Source organism: Setaria viridis, chromosome 5 (genome assembly GCF_005286985.2).
Source record: "Setaria viridis chromosome 5, Setaria_viridis_v4.0, whole genome shotgun sequence".
Taxonomy (NCBI): domain Eukaryota; kingdom Viridiplantae; phylum Streptophyta; class Magnoliopsida; order Poales; family Poaceae; genus Setaria; species Setaria viridis.
Window position 1 is genome coordinate 6,729,181 of NC_048267.2, and position 22,440 is coordinate 6,751,620.

General features: G+C 46.8%; 3 protein-coding genes across 3 annotated transcripts; 2 read left to right on the top strand and 1 right to left on the bottom strand.

Moving 5' to 3' along the window:
* The first annotated feature begins 1,431 nt into the window (after nucleotides 1-1,431).
* On the top strand, nucleotides 1,432-4,819 carry LOC117855312 (cysteine-rich receptor-like protein kinase 44). The gene is made up of 5 exons (XM_034737632.2): nucleotides 1,432-1,810; nucleotides 2,385-2,595; nucleotides 3,484-3,721; nucleotides 3,808-3,958; nucleotides 4,082-4,819. The coding sequence occupies exons 1-5, from the start codon at nucleotides 1,580-1,582 to the stop codon at nucleotides 4,487-4,489; spliced, it is 1,239 nt and encodes a 412-aa protein (XP_034593523.1). The 5' UTR covers nucleotides 1,432-1,579; the 3' UTR covers nucleotides 4,490-4,819.
* Nucleotides 4,820-11,108: 6,289 nt separating this feature from the next.
* Nucleotides 11,109-16,762, top strand: LOC117858406 (mannose-6-phosphate isomerase 1). Its single transcript, XM_034741470.2, has 5 exons — nucleotides 11,109-11,505; nucleotides 11,616-11,783; nucleotides 13,540-13,752; nucleotides 15,509-15,775; nucleotides 16,166-16,762. Exons 1-5 carry the CDS (start codon nucleotides 11,152-11,154, stop codon nucleotides 16,484-16,486), a joined length of 1,323 nt encoding a protein of 440 aa, XP_034597361.1. The 5' UTR covers nucleotides 11,109-11,151; the 3' UTR covers nucleotides 16,487-16,762.
* A 1,273-nt stretch (nucleotides 16,763-18,035) lies between these two features.
* LOC117858405 (beta-1,2-xylosyltransferase XYXT1) lies at nucleotides 18,036-20,937 on the bottom strand. The gene is made up of 5 exons (XM_034741469.2): nucleotides 20,482-20,937; nucleotides 20,279-20,353; nucleotides 19,951-20,178; nucleotides 19,563-19,865; nucleotides 18,036-19,422 (listed from the first exon to the last, which is right to left on the bottom strand). The coding sequence occupies exons 1-5, from the start codon at nucleotides 20,672-20,674 to the stop codon at nucleotides 18,212-18,214; spliced, it is 2,010 nt and encodes a 669-aa protein (XP_034597360.1). The 5' UTR covers nucleotides 20,675-20,937; the 3' UTR covers nucleotides 18,036-18,211.
* Nucleotides 20,938-22,440: the final 1,503 nt, after the last annotated feature.

The following is a 22,440-nucleotide window of genomic DNA, read 5'->3' on the forward strand; positions in this document are numbered from 1 at the left end:
ATATTATAAACGAGTCAACTATAAGAGATAGACCAAATCGGACCTTGAAGAACATATATAAGTTCCTAGAAAACCAACATTACAAGAAGTACATACTTCTACAGTACAACTTGAAGTGAGCCTGTTTCCCGTTTCTTTTATTTTTTGAACTAGTAGTTAAATATAAGACTAACTAGCTTTGGCTACGCATATATGTACAATTTCCACTGGATACTTCTTATTATTGTGGTTGATCAAAGCATAATCTATATCATGGACTCTTTGAGAAAATAAAGAGATCAATACAAAAACCTCATAGACATTCTTAACAAATCATGGGCTCACTTCCGTCAACATCACGCAGGTAAATTCAAGGATGAACTTGATTTCAAGCCTTAATTCCCGGTATGTGTTGAATTTCCACATCTCATGACACTTCCTTGAACACAATAGATATTTCATAACTTCTTTTGCCATATATATAGTGTTTGAGATAGAATCTGGGGAATAATTTATGCGGATACTACGTATGTGAGTTTATCCATGGCTTTGTAGGTCCCAAGCGTATAATCGACCACGAATTCAGAGTACGTATACAAATTTCTTAACAATAAATTTGTTTTAATTGTGCAGACCCATTGATATACTATATAATAACCTTTGCCAATGACACAGATGAGAGACGTGAAGGAAGCACTCTCAAGACGGAAAAAATCAGGGCAATTCAAAAACAACTCAATGGATTTCTTCTGGATGAGGTAATAAATCCAGCGGAGGAGTTCCATAATGATGGATCAAATCTGCATCACCGTCAGGACTCAGCTTCAGAATAGTTGATCCAAAATGTTGAACTTGGAAAGTTGATGCAATGAAATATTATTCATTTATGTGTATGCACAATATGTCTACATATATAATGTTATATATATAATATTATCTCAAATGTAATATTATAGATAAATACAACTTTATATATATTAGCCTATTAGAACTAAGTATACGTAAAGGAACAAATACGAAATACTAATATAGAATAAAGAAATAGAAAAAAAATAAGAAAAGAAAAGACCTTTACTACCGGTTGTTTATACCAACCGGTACTAAATTGTCTGTCACGCGACATAGCAGCCAATTTAGTACCGGTTGGTATAAACAATCGGTAGTAAATTTCCTGCTTATACCGACCCTACTTGAGTACCGATTATTTGACCCGGTATTAAAGGCTTTCCTTTAATATCGAACCAACCTTTTAGTATCGAACAATCAATACCGATTGCACAACCGCACCTGAGCGGGTTAGGAACAGGAACTTTCACACCAGCAGTGCACGTCCACCGATCACCGTCACCGTTGGACGTGACTGTGGAATTCCAGTCCTGCCCCGACTCTAGTAGCACCAGGAATTGCCTGCACGCCGCTACAAAACCCACACGGGCAAGTGTGTGGCGCTCAGATCCTCCGCTGACCCCGCAGGTGGTCGCCCGGCCGGCCCTATTTCTTCGCTTGTTCGGCCAGCGGCTCCGCTGGCCTTTCTGCCGCGGCGGTCGGGTTTGGTTTAGCAAGCTGCGTGGGCGACGGCGAACGACACGGCCGGCCGATCATGCCTGCCGCGGCGCGGTCGTCGTCGTGGACGTGGGCGTGCGGGTGCTGCGCGGGGAGGAGGAAGACCGGCGGCGGGGGCGAGGCGGGCGGCGGAGCGGGCGCGTCGGGGCGCGCGGAGGAGGGCGACGAGTGGAGCCTCTTCATGGACCTGCCCGTGCTCGAGACCGCCACGGATGGCTTCTCCGACGACAACCTCCTCGGCCGCGGCGGGTTCGGACCCGTCTACAAGGCAAATCCTAGCTTCACTTTTCTCTCTGCCTATGCGCTTACCAGTTCAGTTACAGGATCTAGCGCTCGCTTTATTTTGCTTGAAAAAAAATTAAAAATAGAGATTCCCTTGGTTGATTCACTGATTCGATTACTACGCCGCTCGTGTTGGCACGCGGTAAATTTTGTTTATCTTGGCAACATGTGTTGCTCCGTTAGTTTGCTCTCATGTTTTATCCTTCAGCAACCAAGCATACTCTGCTCAGACCTCAGGGTTCACCTGACAACTGCATGCATTTTCAAAAAACCGAGTAGCAGCGGAATGAATAATTGGGTGAACATGTCCTAGATGATTTCGCTTCTTGTTTACTAAAACCCTGATGAACCGTGAACGACACGCTCGTGACATTGCTTTGTCATAGAGCACTGTATTAAGTGTCGATGGGCCAATTCCAGTTGGATGTAGTGATGTACAATCATTCAGCACTCACTAACTCATGTTCAATCCAACGCGTCACTTTGTTCAAATCAATCATCATCGATTCACTCTAGGCTGTGGTCTCAAACTGAGTCTCCGATCCGATCGATCTCTCCAGGGGGTGCTGCAGGACGGCCAGCAGATCGCCGTGAAGAAGCTGTCGCTGGGGTCACGGCAAGGCGTGCGCGAGTTCCTGAACGAGGTCCAGCTCCTGCTCAAGGTGCAGCACCGGAACCTGGTGTCTCTGCTTGGCTGCTGCGCTTCCTCCGGCCACAAGATGCTCGTCTACCCCTACTTCCCCAATGGCAGCCTCGACCATATCCTCTTCAGTAAGAAATCCTCTGCTTCCCGATCAAAAGGAAAAACTACTCTACATTTTGTTATGTATTGCTTGCTCAAAAGTGGTTGTCATCCTGCTATATTGCTGCTGCCAAAAATTTATTTTTCTGATACCATATCCATATCATAATTAGTACTTATTAAGACTTTTTTATGAGTACTTATTAAGACTTAAGAGTAAGTTGCAGTGTTGGACGGGTTCAATTGTTCTAGGTATTTCATTGTTCAGAGTTCCGGACAGTATTAATATGCAAGACAACTACTGTACTTCCAATAGAGATACAGGAACCATTTTGAATCGCTGTAAAATTAAGCTGGTAGGTGAGAGGTATAGTAGGTCATGACTCGTGAAGAATCAAACGACATGAGGTAGCTGCATGTCAACGTCATATTCAAAGAGTAGCATCAGCTAATGTTCATAGAATCGAGCTGTAGCTGTAAGAAGTCTTTCAGGTGATGTCAGGTCTTGAAGTATGCTTTGATATTTGTATATAACAGCTGTTTCCAAGTACTAGTGCACCCTTGACCTCAAGTCCTCGACTGCGTCAAAAGTACTTGCTTGATTTCTTAATCTCAAGGGATCGACATATCACATCAGATCAGTTATGACGTACGTGGTCCTTGCATTGACGCTTTCTTCGAAGACGATTTCTTGTCATGTGAAACTGAAAGTATGCCAACGGAGAACATGAGTTTTGTGAACACAAACAAAATGGGGAGGTGGAAACCTTATGTTCAGCTAAAATATACATCAATCTTTAGGATAGAAACATCAGGGAAATGCAGTGAAGATTTGTGCTACAAACTACTGTAGATAGTAAGATACAGGATGAGATTGATTTTGTCTAACATGCCCTGTGCTCCTTGGATATTTTCAGATAAGGAAAAAAGTGTGCAGCTAGATTGGCCAAAACGATACCAGATAATCATTGGATTAGCCAGAGGCCTTCTCTACCTCCACGAGGAATCTCCGGTCAAAATCATACACAGAGACATCAAGGCGAGCAACGTGCTCCTCGACGAGCAGCTGAGCCCAAAGATTGCAGATTTCGGCATGGCGAGGCTCTTCCTGGAGGACGCGTCGCACGTGAACACATTCAGGATCTCCGGCACATAGTGAGTTCAGACAGTTCCGTTTCGGTGTCCCATTTCCGTTCACAAGTGGTGTTCTTTGCGCAAATACCGAGCGTGATGGATTGCAGTGGTTACATGGCTCCAGAGTACGCGATGAACGGCTACCTGTCGACCAAGACTGACGTCTTCAGCTTCGGGATCCTGGTGCTGGAGATAGTGAGCGGACGCAAGAACTTCGCCCGGCATGTGGACGACGAGAAGGTCGACCTCTTGAACTATGTAAGTGCCCAGGTCATCTTGTCAGAAAGAGAAACATCGTCTCTGCGTAATAGCCTACTCAGCATTGGGTAGTAAAACCTGGCAGCAATCTGATGTGCTGAATGTTCTGAAACTTTTGTTCAGACATGGAAGCTGTTCGAAGGAGGACGGGCCCTGGAGATCGTGGACCCGTCCCTGTCCGACCCCGACACCGAGCAGACGCGGCTGTGCATCCAGCTCGGCCTGCTGTGCTGCCAGGCCGTGGTGTCGGACCGGCCGGACATGCACAGCGTGCACCTCATCCTGTCGAGCGACTCCTTCACGCTGCCCAAGCCGGGGAAGCCGGCGATCCACGGCCGGACGGGGCGGTGGATGACGACGACGACGGCTTCAGGATCGGCGTCGGCGTGGGCCACCGGTGCCTCCAACGCGAACACCACCAGCACGTTCGGCACGGACACGACCACGACGAGGGCCTCCGTGCTGGCCAATATCGCCGAGGACGAGTCCAGGAACTCCATTTCCATATCCTTTACCACGGAAGGCAGGTGAAGACGACGATTAGAGGATGAGCAGGGGAATAGGATGGCGAGATCAGATGTGAACAAGAGTAGTGTTGTGAAGAGTGGCTTAATTGGTAGCTAGTACTAGGTTGATTTGTAGAATTTCATTCATATTCAGAGAGTGGTAATTAGCTGCTTTACCGGTTAAAGTCTTTTTTCGATAAACATATTCCCTCCCGATCCATACGCTGGAAAGTGAACAAACTCCACCCCAATCCTCCAAATACGTATGCATTGGAGGGGACTAATGTGTATGAAAATAAGGCTAGCTGGGAAACCTTCACATCTATAATTTGTCAGCTGCAAATTGTTGCTGCTCTTCTTTCTTCTCTCTTGGGGTTGGGGAATAAAAAGTTTGCTTAACCATGGTCCATTGCTAATTGGGCTCTTCACTGCGAAATGCATTTAATGTCACTATCTGGGCCTTATTTTGCTGCAATTTGCTGGGCCACTTGGGAATGCAGAAATAAAGCTGTCTTTGAGGGGAAGATGATTAAGGCCCTGTTTGGAGAGGGGTGCTAAACTTTAGCACCGGGTGCTAAAATTTAGCACACTCATTTTCTTTAGCACACCCAAGGGGTGCTAACTTTGCTAAACCTGCTAAAAGTGGTCCCTTGTGCACTTTATTCCACCGTTGCCCCCTCTCTCTCCTCCCCGCCACACCACCCGCCGCCTACCTCTTTCGCCCAGCCCCGCCGGCGGGCCACGCCGCCTCCGTCGGCCCCGCCTCCTCCGCCCAACCTGCGCCACCACCACCTCCGCCATCCTCCTCCGCCTGGCCCCGCTGGTGTGGGCGGTTGCCTGCCGCGTCCGCGCCCACCGCGGCCATGGCTGCCACCGTCGGCGCCCGATGAGAGGAGCGAGGCCCTGAGCAGCGCAAATCTAGAAGGGGATCTGGGCGAGGCCGGCGCCGATAGCTCCTAGAGCAGCGGCATCCGATGCTTCCTGGCGGGCGCCGGCGCGGAGGGCGGCGTCACGGGGGCGGCATCCGCCGACTGCTGCAGGGGCTTGGACCGGCACCGCAGGTTGAGCCTAACAGGGAAGCAGGATGCGGCGGTTGCGGAGGAGTAAGCCGCATCGTCCAGGGACTCGGACCCCTCCGCAACGAAGAGCACGCGCGGGACGGTGACGGAGAGGTGGCCGAAGCTTGAGGCCGTGGTGAAGGCCTCCCCGGCCCAGTAGTCCCCGCCGTTGCGGCGGAAGCAGAGGCAGGAGGCGAGCAAGAGCGAGGCGAGGAGGACGAGGATGTGGACGTCGGGGATGGAGCTTGCCGCCGCGGGGGCCAGGCTCCGCCCGGCTATGCCTCCTCCGCCGGTGCGCAGATCTGGAGGGGGTGCGGGCGTTGGGGATGGAGCTCGCCGCCGCGGGGGCCGAGCTCCGCCCCGCCATGCCTCCTCCGCCGGGGCGCAAGGGAGGAGCGGGGAGGGAGGCGGTGGTGGCGGGAGGGAGAAGGCGAGGAGGCGGCGGCAGGTGGAGCGCGCGAGGGAAAAGGAGCACGGGAGGAGCGCGGCGAGGTGGGGCAGACCAGCTCGTGGTGGAGGGGGCAGTGCGCCAGCAGGGGAAGAGGGAAAAGGAGGGGCACTTGGGTCATTTTCCACCAAAGGTGCTAAACTTTAGCACAGTATTCAAATAGTCCCAAGTGCTAAAGTTTAGCACTATGTATCCAAACAGGACCTAAACACCCTGCTGAAATAGTGTTGCATGCCTGTGCTTTTATGACTTATTGGGCAGGTCTCTTCAATGCTGAGTTCCAAGGAGGGGTGATCGAAGGCGTCAAGACGACGCAGGCTTTCGCGCACAGGATGTTGGCCCAGCAGTCAAGGCTGCCCCGCGCAAGGTTGATGATCGCTGCGCCGGAGGATCTACCAGAAGAAGGCGAGGAGAGGGATTGAGAGGCAGCTGGCGAAGCGTCTGCTGTCCAGTTCTTTTGCGCTTTGAAATGCGTGTGTGTGGTTTAACAGAAACGTTGTACGGGAGTGCTACTCTCCAGTTCCATCCTCCCCCTGGTACTCTAGGTTGGTTGCTTCGTAGTTCTGCCTAGCTTGAATCAGGATAGGTAGCGCTACTTCTTTGTCTCTTTTCGTTTCATCAGTTATCGGCTCCTTCTGTAAAACCAACCTTGGGTATTTCAGTTCGACGTAATGGAAATGGGGCAAAGCCTCGTATCGAAAAATCTGGGCCTAACCCATAGCCGGAAGAAATTTCCAGCCTAGTATTTTTCTTTTTTTTTTCAAATTACATGTCGTTTAAGATGTATCTAGACATAGGGTATATCTAAATAGGGTATATCTAAATGCATAACAAAATCTATGAATCTAAGAAAGCCAAAACGAGTTATAATTTGGAGGCAGATAGGGTATTACGTACCGTTGAATTCCTAAGAATTACATGCAACAATCACGTGTCTGCCGGTTTCTAGGCTCAGGTTGGTTTGTCGTGGTAGATTCTGTCACTCTGGATTTGAGGCACGTGTTTCATATCTTTTAGCTATATTTTTTCATTGATAGACGGCATGCATGTTGATAGCAACGCGCTCATAAATCTCAAGTATGTGGTGTTCACCAATCACCAATAAAGTGTCTGCATTTATATTTTTTAGACAAAAAAATAAGGTAAAAAATCCAGCATTTTGCATCATTCGGTGCATACGGGCATGTGCCTTCGTAACGTGTTAGAAAAACAAGCATGAATCCGTCTACTGGTCCTAAAGATTTGCATCCAGTCAATAAAAGAAGGCACGATCAGTCGACTGATTGCTTCGTACAGTATGTGACTTTGAATGAGCCATTATTCCTTGCCACGGAAGCGTGTCTTCAATTGACTCTGGATCCCTAAAATGGGCCTTGAGCTTGCTTTTGTGAGCAGTCACGGTGCCTTTGCGTGAGGGTATTTCATAGATCTCGCAGCATTTTGTGCGACCTGTTCTCTCTTATCGTACCTACTGCCTCTGTTCCTTTTTATCTGTCTCTATAAAACCGTGTTTCCCTCACAAACCCGATCATGTTTCTCTCACAAACCCATTTTCCGAGTGACCAACAATAATAAAGGACGGAGGGAGTAGCTTGCGACTGATCAGCACACAATATCACTGTCAACGTGTCAGCTAGCGCCTAGCAGTAATTGGCTCTCCTGACCTTGCACGCGGATCAATGGCACTCTGGCGCTGGGCTTTTGTTTCTGAAAGCAACCGATCGCGTCGCTGTTCGTTTGAACACCACAACAAGTCGCGGGTTACCGTGGAATGAGCCATGTTGCGAATTGCGACGATGAAAGATGCCTAACCACGTGGTGTACGCGACGGCTACACGTCCACTCAAGCAAATGCCATTGTTCTGCTAAGGAATATTCACATTTCAGCAATTTGCAAAAGTAAAAAAAGAAGCTAGTACGCGATATGAACGAATCCCTGAGTCGAATTCAGAACATTCAGTTTCTGAAAATGAGAGGGTTTCTATCTCTTGATCTCAACTCTGAAAGGTTACAGCGAAGGATCACGGGCAGGAGGCTACACACGTCGGCTGTGCATATCTACAGGAGCATTTCGATCCTGATCCCCATTCCTCTCTCGACTGCGCGACGGAAAGGAAAACGAGAGGTGACATGCGCGCGATAAGGTCGGGGCTCGCATGGCACCGGCGATGCGCATCCGTTGGCCGGGATCGCCGTGCCGGTGCTGGAAGAACAAATGAAAGCTCAAGTGCTCCCAACAAGCAGCATGGGGAGCTGAGGCTGATAGCTGAAGCCCATGCGGCCAAACGTGGACGTCACTGTCCGTAGTACAATACAGATTCGACGACTACAACGCCAATGCAAGTGCGTGGTACAGGCGTACAGCACGTATTCAATCACTGGCGTTATTCAGCCGAACAGTTCGGGCATCCATTCCCAATGGTTTCGCATTCTCAGCTGAACTGTCCGAGCATCTCTTCCCGTTGTTTCCGGAGCAGTTAATACTGCGGTCGTAGTGGTAGTTCTAGTAAGCAAACGTACTCCGTGTGCTAACATAACATGACACTTTGGGATCACCCAAGTCCAAAACAAGCAGAGTGCAATCGGGAAAGCAGCTAAGGCCTAAGGGTCCCTGCCCCCTTTAACCAACTCGGAAGGCACGCTCGTCCCCCTGCATTGCGTAGGGATTTCAGCAACCTAGAACGTTGGCGTCAGCAGCTTGCTTGTACGCTCGCACGGATCGAGAGCTGTTCAAAGTCGTTAATCTGGGATCACAGGAGGAGTGCGCCGTTGACACTGAAAAGCCTATATGGGTACTGGCCTACTGGGGATGCTTCAACTTGGGGGAGCTTTTCAACTCCCGGATGAAGGATTTCGAATTTGCAGGCCACTAAAAATTCGTCGGAGGATTGGAGCTCTACAAAATTCACGAGGATACAGTCGTCGTACTACTGCAAGTAGGCAGTGCAGTCACTCACATGCCGCTTGCTGCTTACCCGCTAGCAGGCGCTGATGAAAGCGATCGGTTTCGTGTCACCGGGTCCTTGTTTAGCGACTGCATCTCCGTCAGGTCAGACAACAGTATTCCATTTACTCGACAGAACGCTGTTCACGGGTAGCTGCCGATCGAAAAAGCCTGAAGCGACGGCGCGGCGCCCGCCCACGACTATACATCGCGTACGCACTGAATCTATAGGAGAAAGACGCTACGCGTGCATGCACTGAATCTAATACGGACTCTTCCTGTTGGACTTTCTAAAATTATTCAGTTGGTGATATAACAACTGAGTTACCGTTTTTTTCTTTTCTTCATTTATTCTTTCCTTTTTCTTTCTTTATTACCGCTTCTTTTTCTTTTAGGTAACAAAACTAACTTTTTTCCTTTTTTTCTTTTTGTGATTATTCCTTTTCTATTACTTTATTTTTATTTATTATTTATTTGTTTCTTTTCTTTTTTAGTTTTTGTATATTCTAGTATTAACTTTTCTTTTTCTTGTAAAATAGGCAAGACAACACTATGAGTAGCAACTGCGATAGTTGATGTATTTTTATCTTAATCTTTTGTTACCTTGCTCGTCAAGTGTGCATAATTCTATGATGTTTCATGAGTTCGTATAATTTATTCTGGAGGTATGCACATTTTTTTCTATAAGTTGATATAATTTGTTCGGTGGTGTGTACTTATTTGGTGATATTCGGTGATATCATTTATTTTATCACGTCTTGCGTGCATGCAACCAATCTCTATTTTATTTCTTGCGTTCCGCGAGATTAGCGACCCGTATATTTTATCCATCCACGCTCCATTTATTAAAAGTGACATGCGGAAAATTCGTCACCAGGTGACGTATAGCCGCACCCCCGGCGCCCGGCTGCTTGCCCGCGGAAGCGAGACCGGCTCTCCGGTCCGGCTGCGTCGGTGTCGCCGGGGCGAGCGATCGACTCCGTGCGCTAGGGAGTACTAGCAGGGTAGGGACACGAGAGGGAGGAAGCGCCGGCGCCACGGCCGGGGCCCAGGGGAGCGAGGACAACAACCTGCGGACGTGCCGAGTTATGCCGGGGCCGGCGGTGGTTTTGGCGCTGTGTGTTGGCTAGCGTTGGTGGGGGGCCTCGGACCGGCCGTCGGTTTGCGGGGGGCGTCGGCAAAGCTGATACGAGGACGTGAGACGCCGTTGCGTTTCGCTGTCACCGGTGTGACGGATGCGTCGTACAGTACGGTGGGAGGCAGGTCCGGTTTCCGGCTTCCGCTCTTCCTTGGTGGCCTGCCTGGTGCCCCCTGGTGGGCGTTGATTCTCTGGCGGTGGCGGCAACCGTTTCCTTCTTGCAGTTATCGATGGGCCCCTCTCTCTCTCTCGTGCCCATCTTCATGATAGCACCCCCGTCGATTTGAATTTTAGGCGCACTTTCAAGAGAAGGAAAAGAAACCACAACAAGTCATTTTTCTATATAGACAATTGAAAAATTATCTATATAGAACCAGAGCTAACGTGTTTCTCTGTATCTGCATATAAGATTTGTATGTTACAAAAATAATCATTATTTGTAAAACAAGCCATAAATCCCAACATACACATATACCTCCCGTCAACATCTCGCGAACTCAACCAAAGATCAAATAATTCATTTAAGTTTCTCGGTGGTGCATATTAAACGCAACGTGGACCATATGACAAAATAAGGACTTTGCAAATGGTGATAAAAACAGATATTGAATTGTTTTATTACAACTGTAGAATCAACGGATTTATTTCTCTCTAGTGGTAAATACATAGAACCTTTTATAAATATGATTTCTTAAAAAAAGTAATAAGGACGCTAAAAACCTAAATATCTCTGCATTTTTCCTCATATAGGCATAGAAGAGAAAAAAAACAAATTCCTGGATTTTACAGTTACAAGAATTTTATATAAAAAACTAGAAAAGATAGACCTGGAAAAAGCGATAAAGAAAAGAGGGCAAGTCGTCCCCACCCCGGCCCATCATGCACTGCCAACGCATCGCTCGCCCCGGGTTGGAGGAAAACCGACGCGGTCAATTCACTTGCCACGGCGCATCGGGCGAGTCGAGTCGTCTTCTCCCTTCGGCCGCCGCCCCGCCCAACAGCGGCATCCCTCCTCTTCCCTCCCCTTTAAAATCCAAACGCCCCCGCCCCTCCCTCCAACCGTCCGTCCCTCAAGCCCAGCGCCCGAATCTCCGCCCAAATGGAGGACCCGCCTCCTCCGCCGGAGCCCGAGCCCGCGGCGGCGTCGGCCTCCCCGCAGCGCGACGTGGAGCCGTCTCCGCCACCGCCGCAGAGGCTGCTGCGGCTGCGCTGCGCGGTGCAGCACTACGAGTGGGGCCGGCGCGGGTCCGCCTCCCTCGTCGCGCGCCTCGCCGACCAGGACCCCGACCCGGCCCGACCCTACGCCGAGCTCTGGATGGGCACGCACCCGTCGGGCCCCTCCACGCTCCTCGACGGCGGCGCGCTCCTCAGGGACTGGCTCACGCGGAACCCCGACGCGCTCGGCCCCGCCGTCGCCGCGAGGTGGGGAGGCGACCTCCCATTCCTCTTCAAGGTTAGCCTCCCGGTCAACTGATGCTTGCTTCCGGGCTCTCGCTTGTTTCACGTTCCGTGCTCCTGCCGTCACGAACGGTGGTTGACTCGGCGACGCGTTCGCGGTCGCAGGTGCTGTCGGTGGCCAAGGCGCTCTCGATCCAGGCGCACCCGGACAAGAAGCTCGCCGAGGTGCTGCACGCGCTGCGGCCGTCCACCTACAAGGACGACAACCACAAGCCGGAGATGGCCATCGCCATCACCGAGTTCCGGGCGCTTTGCGGCTTTGCGGGCATTGAGGTACGTGTTCACAACTTTGAATTGTTTACTCTCAACCGCTGTTTTTTTTTCGCGTGTTTTTTTATTCGTCTTGTCAGCCAACCGTTTGTGAAGTTTGAACTATCGACTGGTAAGTTCAAATGCACATGTCAAGACCGAATGTAAAGTACGCGATTGCTTCATCAAATGTGAGCACCAAATTGTTATTCTAAAAGCGTACAACTCACTCAGTTTTGATCTGTTTCAATCAAAGATGCTTTCCTTCTCCCTGTTTGATGTTTGGTTGGCAGGCTGGCAGCTAAGCCCTAAGATGAAGGAAGTCCTATCATTGGAATGTCTCAGGGATAAATTAGTTAGTAGACGTTATGGTTACGTATAATTAATGGCCGTTGCAAATAATATAGCAAAGCACTGTTCTTGATGTGCAGGTGTAACAAACACTTTGATAGCTTAAGCTTGGAGTAGTGGGCATAAGAAATTTTAGTGAGGTTTCCTACTTAGAAAAGAAAACAGACAATATTTGTGATAATAATACTGTGGGTTGACTTTTTTAGAGAAGGGGGGGGGGGGGGGTGGAGAATGCCCACCAATAATTTCCATTGTATCTGTTTTCTCATGTTGAGAAAGTAGATTGAAGAAGAGCAAACTTCCTAGAATTACCCCAATAACCGTCATGACATAATTTGCAAGACAACTCTCATATACTTTCGGAATCACATTTTATGTTATACTTGGACATGCCATAGCTAAAGGGAAAAAATATTGGAAAGGAAAAGGCAACTTTGTATTGAGAAATGATATTTCTATTGACAGATTTTTTGGCAGAGTTATAAATGTTCTGGTCTAGGAAAAAGTAAATTCCAAGTAGAGAAATTAAATGTTCCAAATAGAAAAATCAAATGTCCTAGAAAACCACGTGGTTTTTGGAAAAAATAAATTCCAAGTAGAGAAATTAAATGTTCTACATAGGAAAATCAAATGTCCTAGAAAACCACGTGATTTTTTGGGGTCTTTTGGCACACATTGTAGCTATGAGAATAAGGAGATGGGTGAACCTGGATTGATGGATTTCAATCCAATTGATTGAAAAGGAAAGGAATAATAAAAAAAAATCTTGACTGATAACTAGAAGGCCCCTTTGTTTGTCTAAAAGTTGGCCTTAGTAAGGACTAACGGAATTGAACTTTTCTTTCAAGCGATTAATCATAAATGTGCTTGTACATATTAGCTATGGTAGTGTTTGGATATTACTAAAACCAGATTAACTATACCATCATCCAAGTTCAATGTTGTATTTCGCCAATGCTGATGATTGCCGTCCCTCAATTTGGTCAATTTGTCCTTTGTGACTATATTCATTCACTCCCTGCCATCACTTCGAGCAAACATGTATGCTCTGTTGAAAAGCAGCCAGCCCTGGGGAGCTATATCTTTATTGTTTCAGTGTTTTTTGTATAAATTTTAACTTGTAGAGTAAGGCAGGGTTATTTAGAAATTAGTATAGTCTCTTTGGTTTTATGCAAGAGTTCTGTGTTATTTTTTTCCGCATGACAAAAGAAAATCTTTGGTTTCCTAGTCCAGTGTGAATGGATTTATTTGGATGAGAGCTGGAAAAGAGCTAACTGCCAGATTACAGCAGATTCGCCAGAGAAATCATTTTATCCTCCCACCTTTTGCTCATTATCTTAAAAGGAAACTTACTCTATTTTATTTAATGTCTTAGTCTGGAAAGCACAAATCCTTAAATATAAATTAACATACCCTTTACACAATGAAGGAGCTCAAGGATGTCCTGAGGACTGTACCTGAAGTTGAAGGGCTAGTTGGGCATGAGGATGCTGGCAAGCTGATGAGTATGAAGGAATATGATGGGGGTAACGAAGTAAAATCCAGTTTGCAATCAGCTTTTGCTAAGCTAATGTCAGCAAGTAAAGACATGGTTTCTGAAGCAATTTCGAAACTAATTAGTCGCCTGAATATTGAGAGCAAGGTGAGAAATTTTCTCCATCTAAGTTGGTGTGATCTTATACAGTTTCTTGTGACATTAGTTATAGTAACTGCCATATATGTCATATCCTGGAGGTTGCTAGCAACTTTGTCTCAATCTGGTTCTTCATTTATGATGCATTTACTTTTACTTGATTCACGTGCCTCGAAAAGGTCACTAGGTATTATCTTTTTAAATGATGAAAAAGTTGTTCAGGAGATGTCGACTCTACCGGTCCAGTAGCTTTGTTTCTACTATACTGCTCTAGAGCTATCAAACTATACAGATAGTGAAACAGTATAATAACAAAAACACATGAGCACCTTAAATGCCTTAAGTGTTGGTTGCTCCAACGATTTGTCCACATCTATACCTGGATTGCAATATACATCCATGCAAAATTAAAAAAAAAGTTCAAACCCATTCTGATTTAATTCCTATGAAAAGGACAAACTTCATGTGTACTCCGTATATGAACTAAGATTACAAATTGTACATAGTTCATGTGCACATGAAATTTGTCGTTTTCATACGAATTAAAGTAGAATGAGTTTGAACTAAAACTTTTGCATGGATGTATATCATAGCATGAAGTGCACCATTTTTATAATTTATGGTATTTTCACTATATGTGGTCCCCGTTTTTGGACAGTCTAGATGCAGCCGTCAGGAATCCAGTGCACCTATGAGGAAGGCTAGAATAATATTTACTAGAAACATGTTTTGGTAGTTGTAAAAAAGTTGATATTTCACATGAGAACAAACTGCTATAGTGAAACTGAGTTCTTTGGAAAATTACGACTTGCTGATTGTTGCAGTAATACTAAGAGTAGTGGGAGTGCTATTGTCTCAAATGAGTTTGTAGTTACAGATTTCCCGTCACACAGAAACTGAATTGATCGTGTGTTTTTCCTCCCCAACTTTAGCTGTAGACTGTAGGTGTGAACTTTAGGGACTTCCGCCTCAGGCTACAATCAACACAATTCTTTGAACAGAGCTTACTAGGTCATGTTGGTTTAGACACATTTAGAATATTTATGACAGATGCTAACATTGTTATCCTTGAAAAAGGAGAAATGTTAACATGCCACCTTCGCATTGGATCTAACAGAAAAGAACACATGTTTAGCATAACTGACAAATTGTCATCGTCGATCACAAAGCCATCAATGTTGGATCTGTTGCATTTAGGACATGGAACCATTGGAAACTGCAATTATTTGCCACTAGCATATATTTGTAAATGACTGCAAGCTAGAAATTTTGCCATGTTAGAAAGCACCTCAGGTTGCCATTTTTATATACACCATGATATTATCCCTTTCTTTGTGATTACATTATTTGGATGATATTTCTTTTACTTGATTCTCTGTTGCAATAAGACAAATTTGATGAACATATATACTTTTGATGTTCATAGTTGACCACCTACTAAGTATAGTTGCCAATGAAAACTTTGGAAGCAGGTGTTAGATCTCAACGAACATGCACTGAATTGAATGTATAAGTTGCTGCCATATTTCATAAGTAGGTATATGCAACAATTCAAATATACAAATATCCCAGTGCAATTTGCTCTAATTGAAGAAGATCCCTTAGTGGTGATAACTGATAAGCAACTAGACAGACATGCTCTTTTTTTCCAAAATAAATGTGTGAATACTGATGCATCTTCCACACTATGGCATTTTGTAAAAATTTTATGAGCAGTTATGGAGAAACCTTTACGTCTCATCTCATGATTTCTTTCTGTATTCAGATTAGGACCTTAACAGATAAAGAGCAGCTGGTTTTGTCACTGGAGAAACAATATCAAGAGGATGTTGGTGTTCTAGCAGCACTTTTCTTTAACTATGTCAAACTTAGTCCTGGGGAAGCACTTTATATTGGTGCAAATGAACCTCATGCCTACCTCTCTGGGGAATGCATTGAATGTATGGCAACTTCAGACAATGTTGTCCGTGCTGGTTTGACTCCTAAATACAGAGATGTGCAAACTCTCTGCTCAATGCTAACATACAAACAAGTGAGTGTCATTGTTACCATGCATCATGTGTATATTGCTTCCTTTATAGTTTACCATGCTGCCAGCGATCTTCTCTGAGACAATGGTGCAAAATTGTATCCACAATCCACTGTTAAAGTGTTATCTAGTACCTAAGTTCACTAGGTTAGGTTCATATTCTCTTCAGTGTTAGAAAAAAGTATATTTAGTTTTTTCGTAGCACACATTCATGGAAACAGTGAAATTTCTAAGCATCTTGTTTTTTTTTCATCTGAGTAAAGCAACCTAGCAAGGATGCTATTTGTCAAGCCAGAAGAAAAACTAACTGATAATCGGCTATACTGTCATGATTTTGTGATTTGCCTCAACTTTATATTCTGTGGGTGTCATCACTGAACCTCCTTCATGCAGGCCTTCCCGGAAATATTGCGAGGGGTTCCTGTCCAGCCACATGTAAGGCGCTACACCCCTCCATTTGATGAGTTTGAGGTCGATTGCTGCTTGGTACCTCCAGGTGAACTGGTGGTCATAGCCCCGGTGCCAGGCCCATCTATGTTTCTCATCATGATGGGTGAAGGTGAGCTCCAGATAGATTCTCTGTCTGCTGGGGAAAAGGCAAAGGATGGTGATGTTTTCTTCGTCCCTGCATATACTGAGGTTAAGCTCTCTACCTGTGGCACTGAGTCCATGCAGCTGTACAGGGCTGGGGTAAACAGCAGATTCTTCAGCTAACTGGTGCGTTGATCTTTGGTCGCCTAGGAAAGGAGGGTTTAGGGGTGTTGTAAGTGGACCACACGTAATTGTAGGGAAGAGTTCCCAGCTACGAAATATACGTGAAATGAAATGATTAGTTAGCAAAAGGTTTCATATACTAATGTATAGGGTTACAGGCCGATGAAAGAATAACCTGGTTCCTTTCATATCTTGATAATTTAGTGTAAAAATGTCTTACAGTGCAATCCACATTGATGCACTAGAAAGGAATAAAAAAAATGATGTTAGTATCAACCTTTTGGTTGCTTGCCCGGAATTCAATTGTGAGTCAGTTTTCCAGCTCTGTAACATGTGGATCATTGGTAACAAGCACAGGTGGCATGGATGTGCCAAGTAAGTCTATTCTAACTGAATCTTAACTTTTAAACAGTTCGTCACTTAGCTTTATAACCAGGCACTTGCACAAGTGGATTTAGATTGTCTTTTTGCTAGTTTTCTTGTCTGATTGATGCCCAGTGGGCTGCTTTCCGGTGGTATCACTTCGTACTCTGTATGAGGCCCACTGGGCTTTATTTCTAAAAGGAAACTGCATGCTGGCAGGGAGGTCATCTATTGGTGGTTTGCTTAAAATGCTTTTAAGGGTGATAACGAGATATGATAATAGATGCATATTGTCCATGTAGGTCGTTTTGACTTTTTTGATACATAGATTTTATTATGTATCTACACATAACTCTATACTTAGGTACATGGTACTTTGAAGTAGTAGTTAAGGCGAGAAAAGGAAAGCTTCCTACTGAACTGAGCCAATCTCTCTCCTTTTGTCTAGTTAGCCGGTTCAGATTGCAGCTTCCTATTTTCCTATTATTGTTTCTCTTCCATCGAGAAGCCATTCTTCATAAGTCAATAACTGGGAGCCAGTGTCATTAAGTTGACGCTGTAAAATGTTGACTATATGTGGGGCCATGGTAAAAATAAAAAACTAGAAACTTTATTTTTATTGTGATATAAACATACTTCCTGGTTAAGTCTTGGTCCTGCACTTTGATTAACTGGTAGTCACCAATTTTTGTGGAGCAATGTGAAGTTCCAACCAAGCAAGTCTGGAGATTCTACTCGCGGCGTATTTTTTTTTTTTTATAGCTAGCGATGGTTGTGAGGAGCCGATACAATGTGATATACGATGACGACGAGAGCATATTCTACTCGCATGCACATGTGCACCTGTGCAGCGGGCCAGCGGCATTTGTTGGCATCATCTTCTACTCCCGAGATTTTTAGAACCTTCCCATGGAGCAGCTTGCATCGTAGAATATGGGATGTAGGATTAGGAAGTTGACTCGTCTATGTTCTTTAGTTTCTAGCTAGCCAGTATTATATGATTATAGTAGCAAAATTCTGGAGCAGTGTGATGTACGTACCCATGTGCCGTGGGAGAGGCGGTCTACAATATAAGATCTGACATTTTAAATAAAGATAACTAAATGCTTTAAAAGTACATTCCGAGAATAATATAGTAACTCTTTATTATACATTTTCAAATTTTGCAATGTTTATAAGTCAATGATTAAAGTTTAGAAAGTTTGAAGAGCACGTAGTGCTACTAGTAATTAGTAAAAGCTTTCCTCCATAGGGAAAGAGGTTTTTTTTGCTGTCCTTGAAAATGTGTCAAGAAGGACATACTACTAAATTACACTCTGACGATGAGAGATTACACTGTGATGATGAAAACACACTAGATGATTAGTTACTCTTGGGCTTGGCTCTAAGGCGCGAGAGTGCCTTCTTGAGGACAGGGCGGAACCGCTTCATGTCCAGGCGCACGTCCTGCTCGAACAGGTACACCCCCATGAACGACACCCAGTCCTTGGCCTTGATACTCCCGGGGTCGGCGATCACGGGGTGGTCGCGCGGGTACTTGTCCAGCAGCGTGCTCTCCTCCGGCGCGATCTGGTACTCGAGGTACCGGAGCCCCATGTCCATGGACGGGCCCCGGAAGTAGCTCGCCACGAACTCCATCGGGCCCAGCGGCACCACCTGGATCACCACCGCGCCCCTCGGCAGGAACACCATGTTGGTCAGCCCGGCGCCGTGCACGCCCACCATGGCGTCGCAGCCGTTGGCCACCTCCGCGAACGGCGCCACCTCGTGCCCGCCCTCCGACACCACCACCTCGAACCCCACCTTCCGCGCCCCGCGCACGATCTCCTCCACGTTCACGAACCGCCGGTTGCCCCCGCGCGCGATCACCAGCAGTCGCGGCCGCCGCTGCCGCCCCTGCCCCGGCAGCGGCGCGACGGCGGCGCGGGGGAGCACGTAGGCGGCGCGCATGAACTGGGTGAAGTCGAGCATGGAGTAGTTGTTGGGCGCGCGGCGCGGGTCGATGCTGAAGTCGTCGTGGCTGGTGAGCCCGACCTGGACGTGGCGGAAGCAGTGCACGCGCGGGTCGCGGTCCAGGTCGACCAGCTCGTAGTTGGAGAGGCTCTTGAACACCGGCAGGAACTTGCCCAGCCACCACATCTGGAAGTTCGTCACCAGCAGCAGCACCTCGCCGGAGTACCGCCGCGCCGTCAGGAACAGCGGCAGGATAACGTCGGTGTACGCGTGGAAGTAGTTGCCCGTGTACCCGCGGTCCGAGAACACCAGCGCCGGCACGTCGTGCCGGTCCGTGCACGCCGGCGCCCCGCCGCCGCCGGCGGCCACCGACTGCACCGTCACCTCGCGGACGTTGCGCATGGCGTTCGGGTCGGCCTTGCGGGGGTACGGCTTGATGCGCCACGACTCCTCACGGAAGGTGCGCTCGTCGGCGCCGGGCGGCGCCACCAGGGTGACGCTGGCGTTGGCGCCCAGCACGCGGACGTCGCCGTCGAGCTCGCACCAGTCGATGCGGCGGTTCGACGTGACGTCGCACAGCGGCTTCCACTCCCGCTCCGGCGCCTCCCAATCTTGCAACCCTTAATTTAAGCACGTTGCTTGTGAATCAATTATGCAGTTACAGGATGGTGTCCAAAGTCCAAACCCTTAAAACCCGTTAGGTTAACTGATTTGTCAGAAGAAAATAACGTCTTCTACCACGAAAACAAGAATCACTTACCTGCTTGCTTGACCTCTGGAGTAGGTGGAATCAGTTGGACTGGGGAGGCCTTAATTTCTGGAGTGGGAGGAGGAGGGGCCTCAATTTCTGGAATCTGGTCAGCAGGAGCCTGAATTGCTGGAGAGGGAGCAGGAGCAGGAGCAGGAGCAGGAGCAGGGATTTCAGCAGGATCAGATGGAAATGGAATCACAGAAGGGGAGCTGCCATTGGTGCTACCGCTGACGACACTGTTACTGTTCTCGGGTGGATTAGCAGCTTCTGCTACAGCGTTCTGCACCTGCAGCTCCTGATCTTCAAGAACACCTGTCCAGGAAAGCAAGAACAAACTCGCACTTATTCTACCAAAGCTTTGCTTAGGAATGTTAGTTCAAGATGGCTGCTTGCTGACCTGATTCCTGCGTGGTGTCTGCGGAATCTGATGACAAGGGAGGAAGAACTGCAACGGCGCTTGGGTCATCGTCTGAATTGGAGATGCCGCCGCCCTCCATTGCGGGATCCGGTGGCGCCGCAGAGGCAACTGCAACGCCTGAATTGGAAATGCCGCCGCCGTCATCTTTCTCAAACTCAGCCTTGCTCGTCTCCTTCGACAATGCACCTTGCTCTTGCATGCCCAAATCTAAAAACCGAAGAACAAACAGGTCGTTGACTGACTCATTACTGATGTCGATGTCACTGGCTACTCAGCAACTCGCTCAACAAGCTTTAAGGAGCCTCACCTAGTGGCTGCTTCGAACTATCGCCGGCGTGGACCGGCGAGCTAATCCCAACTGCATTCTTGGCAAAGGAGCTTACTGCATGCCCAAACACAGATATGAGAGATATCCGAACAGTTAGCCAAGTGAGCAAGAGGCAAATGCAGATAGTGATAGAGCTCTGTTGAACAGATTCTTGCATGCTTGTGGTTTAACCAGCTGCTTACTCATGTTGATGTGGACGGCGTCGAATTTGGCGGTGGAGAAGTAGGCGCAGGCGACGATGAGGAGGCCGGCGAAAAGGCCGAGCCCGAACTTGCGGGGCTCCACGCCGCTGAAGCTCTTGAGCAGCTTGGTGTCATGGCGGATGCCGCCGCCGCCGCCGCCGTAGCTGTACGCCAGCTTCCCACCGCCCCCCATTGCTCCTCGCGCCGAGCGCACAGGCAGAGGCGCCTCAATGTATAGTTAAATAACAGGATATAGCACCACACAGCAGGGAGCAGGCCATGTTAAGAAAACAGAGCTTAAGATCTTCGATGCTCTCGTTAAAAAAACTCTTGATCGTCAATCGAAGGATCTGGTGTTGCGTGGAATTAAAGCACCACACAATAGGCTAGAATAGAAGTCTTGCAGCATCGAGTTGAAGTATCACGTGACAGACTAGTTGAGTATAGGAGTCTTCTGATACCATGTGAAATCAATGCAAACAAAGTTTATAAGGTGGTGTTTGGATACGAGGTGCTAAATTTTAACAGTGTCACATCAGATATTCAGATGCTAATAAGGATAACTAAACATGAGCTAATTATAAAACTAATTGCAGAACCCTGTGCTAATTCACGAGACGATCTATTCAACCTAATTAATCCATCATTACCAAATGGTTACGGTAGCACCACATTGTCAAATCATGGACTAATTAGGCTTAATAGATTCGTCTCGCGAATTACACTCCATCTGTGTAATTAGTTTTGTAATTAGCCTATATTTAATACTCCTAATTAGCATCCAAACATCCGATGTGACAGGTGTTAAACTTTAACATGCGTATCCAAACATCCTATAAAATGTGTAACAAGGTAGATTCCCTCAACTCTAACGTTAATTTTTGGCAAAATAGGTGCTTTGGTTCCTGAGCTTTGGTCCCGAACTTTACTCTAATGGTCGTTCATCCCTCAACTTTATTTAATCCCTCAACTTTCGTTTTTGATCAAACTCGTCCTTATGCTAATGTGGTGTTCCATACTAGCATGAGACTAATATAAAAAGTCCTTTTTACCCTTAAATCCTTCCCCTCCCCGCTCTCCATCTGCACATTTGCAACTTGGCCGCATGTCACCGAGCAAAGCAACACAAGCAAGGTTATAGCAGCAAGCCTAGCACCATCGTATCTCAAATCAGATCCAAGCAAGCAAGCAGCCAGCTAGCTACTATGGGGGTGTTTGATCCCCGAATCCTGTCACATCGAATATTTAGATACTAATTATGAGTATTAAACATAGACTATTTACAAAACCCATCGCATAGATGGAGGCTAAACGGCGAGACGGATCTATTAAACCTAATTAGTCCACGATTTGACAATGTGCTGCTACAGTAACCATTTGCTAATGGTGGATTAATTAGGCTTAATAGATTCGTCTCGCCGTTTAGCCTCCATCTGTGTAATTAGTTTTATAATTAACTCATATTTAGTCCTCCTAATTAGCCTCCGAATATTCGATTTAACGTGGACTAAACTTCAGCTCCAGGATCCCCTGTCGTTCTGCATCTTCTACAGTTGCCTGCGATGGTGGAAAGGCTGCTGCCTGCTGGTTTGCACACGTAAGTCAGATATGATGGAGTACATACGACAACGAAGAATAGTGTGTTGTCTCGATTGGTGAGTTCTTTAATTATAGCTCAATGTCAGTGAGCAGCAATACTTGTGATTGATGAGGCAATTGAAAAATGATTGGTTCAAATGAGTAAGCGTCATCTCATTAGCATTGTCCCTGTGGTTAGTTGATCAAAAGACTTTGCCCTTTGGGAATATTGAGGTGGTGGAAAAAAGAGTCAATGGTAAAAAACACTTTTCACATCAGTTTCATGTGAATAACGAGTGCAATATAGCACAAGGACGAATTTGGTTCAAAAATAAAAGTTAAGGGACTAGATTAGCCTATCTGAGAGGGATCAACTTGACC

Coding starts and splice junctions, on each gene's coding strand:
- LOC117858405 (XM_034741469.2), bottom strand. CDS start 20,674: ATGGGGGGCGGTGGGAAGCTGGCGTACAGCTACGGCGGCGGCGGCGGC. Junction 20,354..20,481: donor CGCCGTCCACATCAACATGA/GTAAGCAGCTGG, acceptor TTGGGCATGCAG/TAAGCTCCTTTGCCAAGAAT. Junction 20,179..20,278: donor TAGTTCGAAGCAGCCACTAG/GTGAGGCTCCTT, acceptor TTCGGTTTTTAG/ATTTGGGCATGCAAGAGCAA.
- LOC117858406 (XM_034741470.2), top strand. CDS start 11,152: ATGGAGGACCCGCCTCCTCCGCCGGAGCCCGAGCCCGCGGCGGCGTCG. Junction 11,784..13,539: donor GCGGCTTTGCGGGCATTGAG/GTACGTGTTCAC, acceptor TACACAATGAAG/GAGCTCAAGGATGTCCTGAG. Junction 13,753..15,508: donor GCCTGAATATTGAGAGCAAG/GTGAGAAATTTT, acceptor TTCTGTATTCAG/ATTAGGACCTTAACAGATAA.
- LOC117855312 (XM_034737632.2), top strand. CDS start 1,580: ATGCCTGCCGCGGCGCGGTCGTCGTCGTGGACGTGGGCGTGCGGGTGC. Junction 1,811..2,384: donor GGTTCGGACCCGTCTACAAG/GCAAATCCTAGC, acceptor CGATCTCTCCAG/GGGGTGCTGCAGGACGGCCA. Junction 2,596..3,483: donor CCTCGACCATATCCTCTTCA/GTAAGAAATCCT, acceptor GGATATTTTCAG/ATAAGGAAAAAAGTGTGCAG.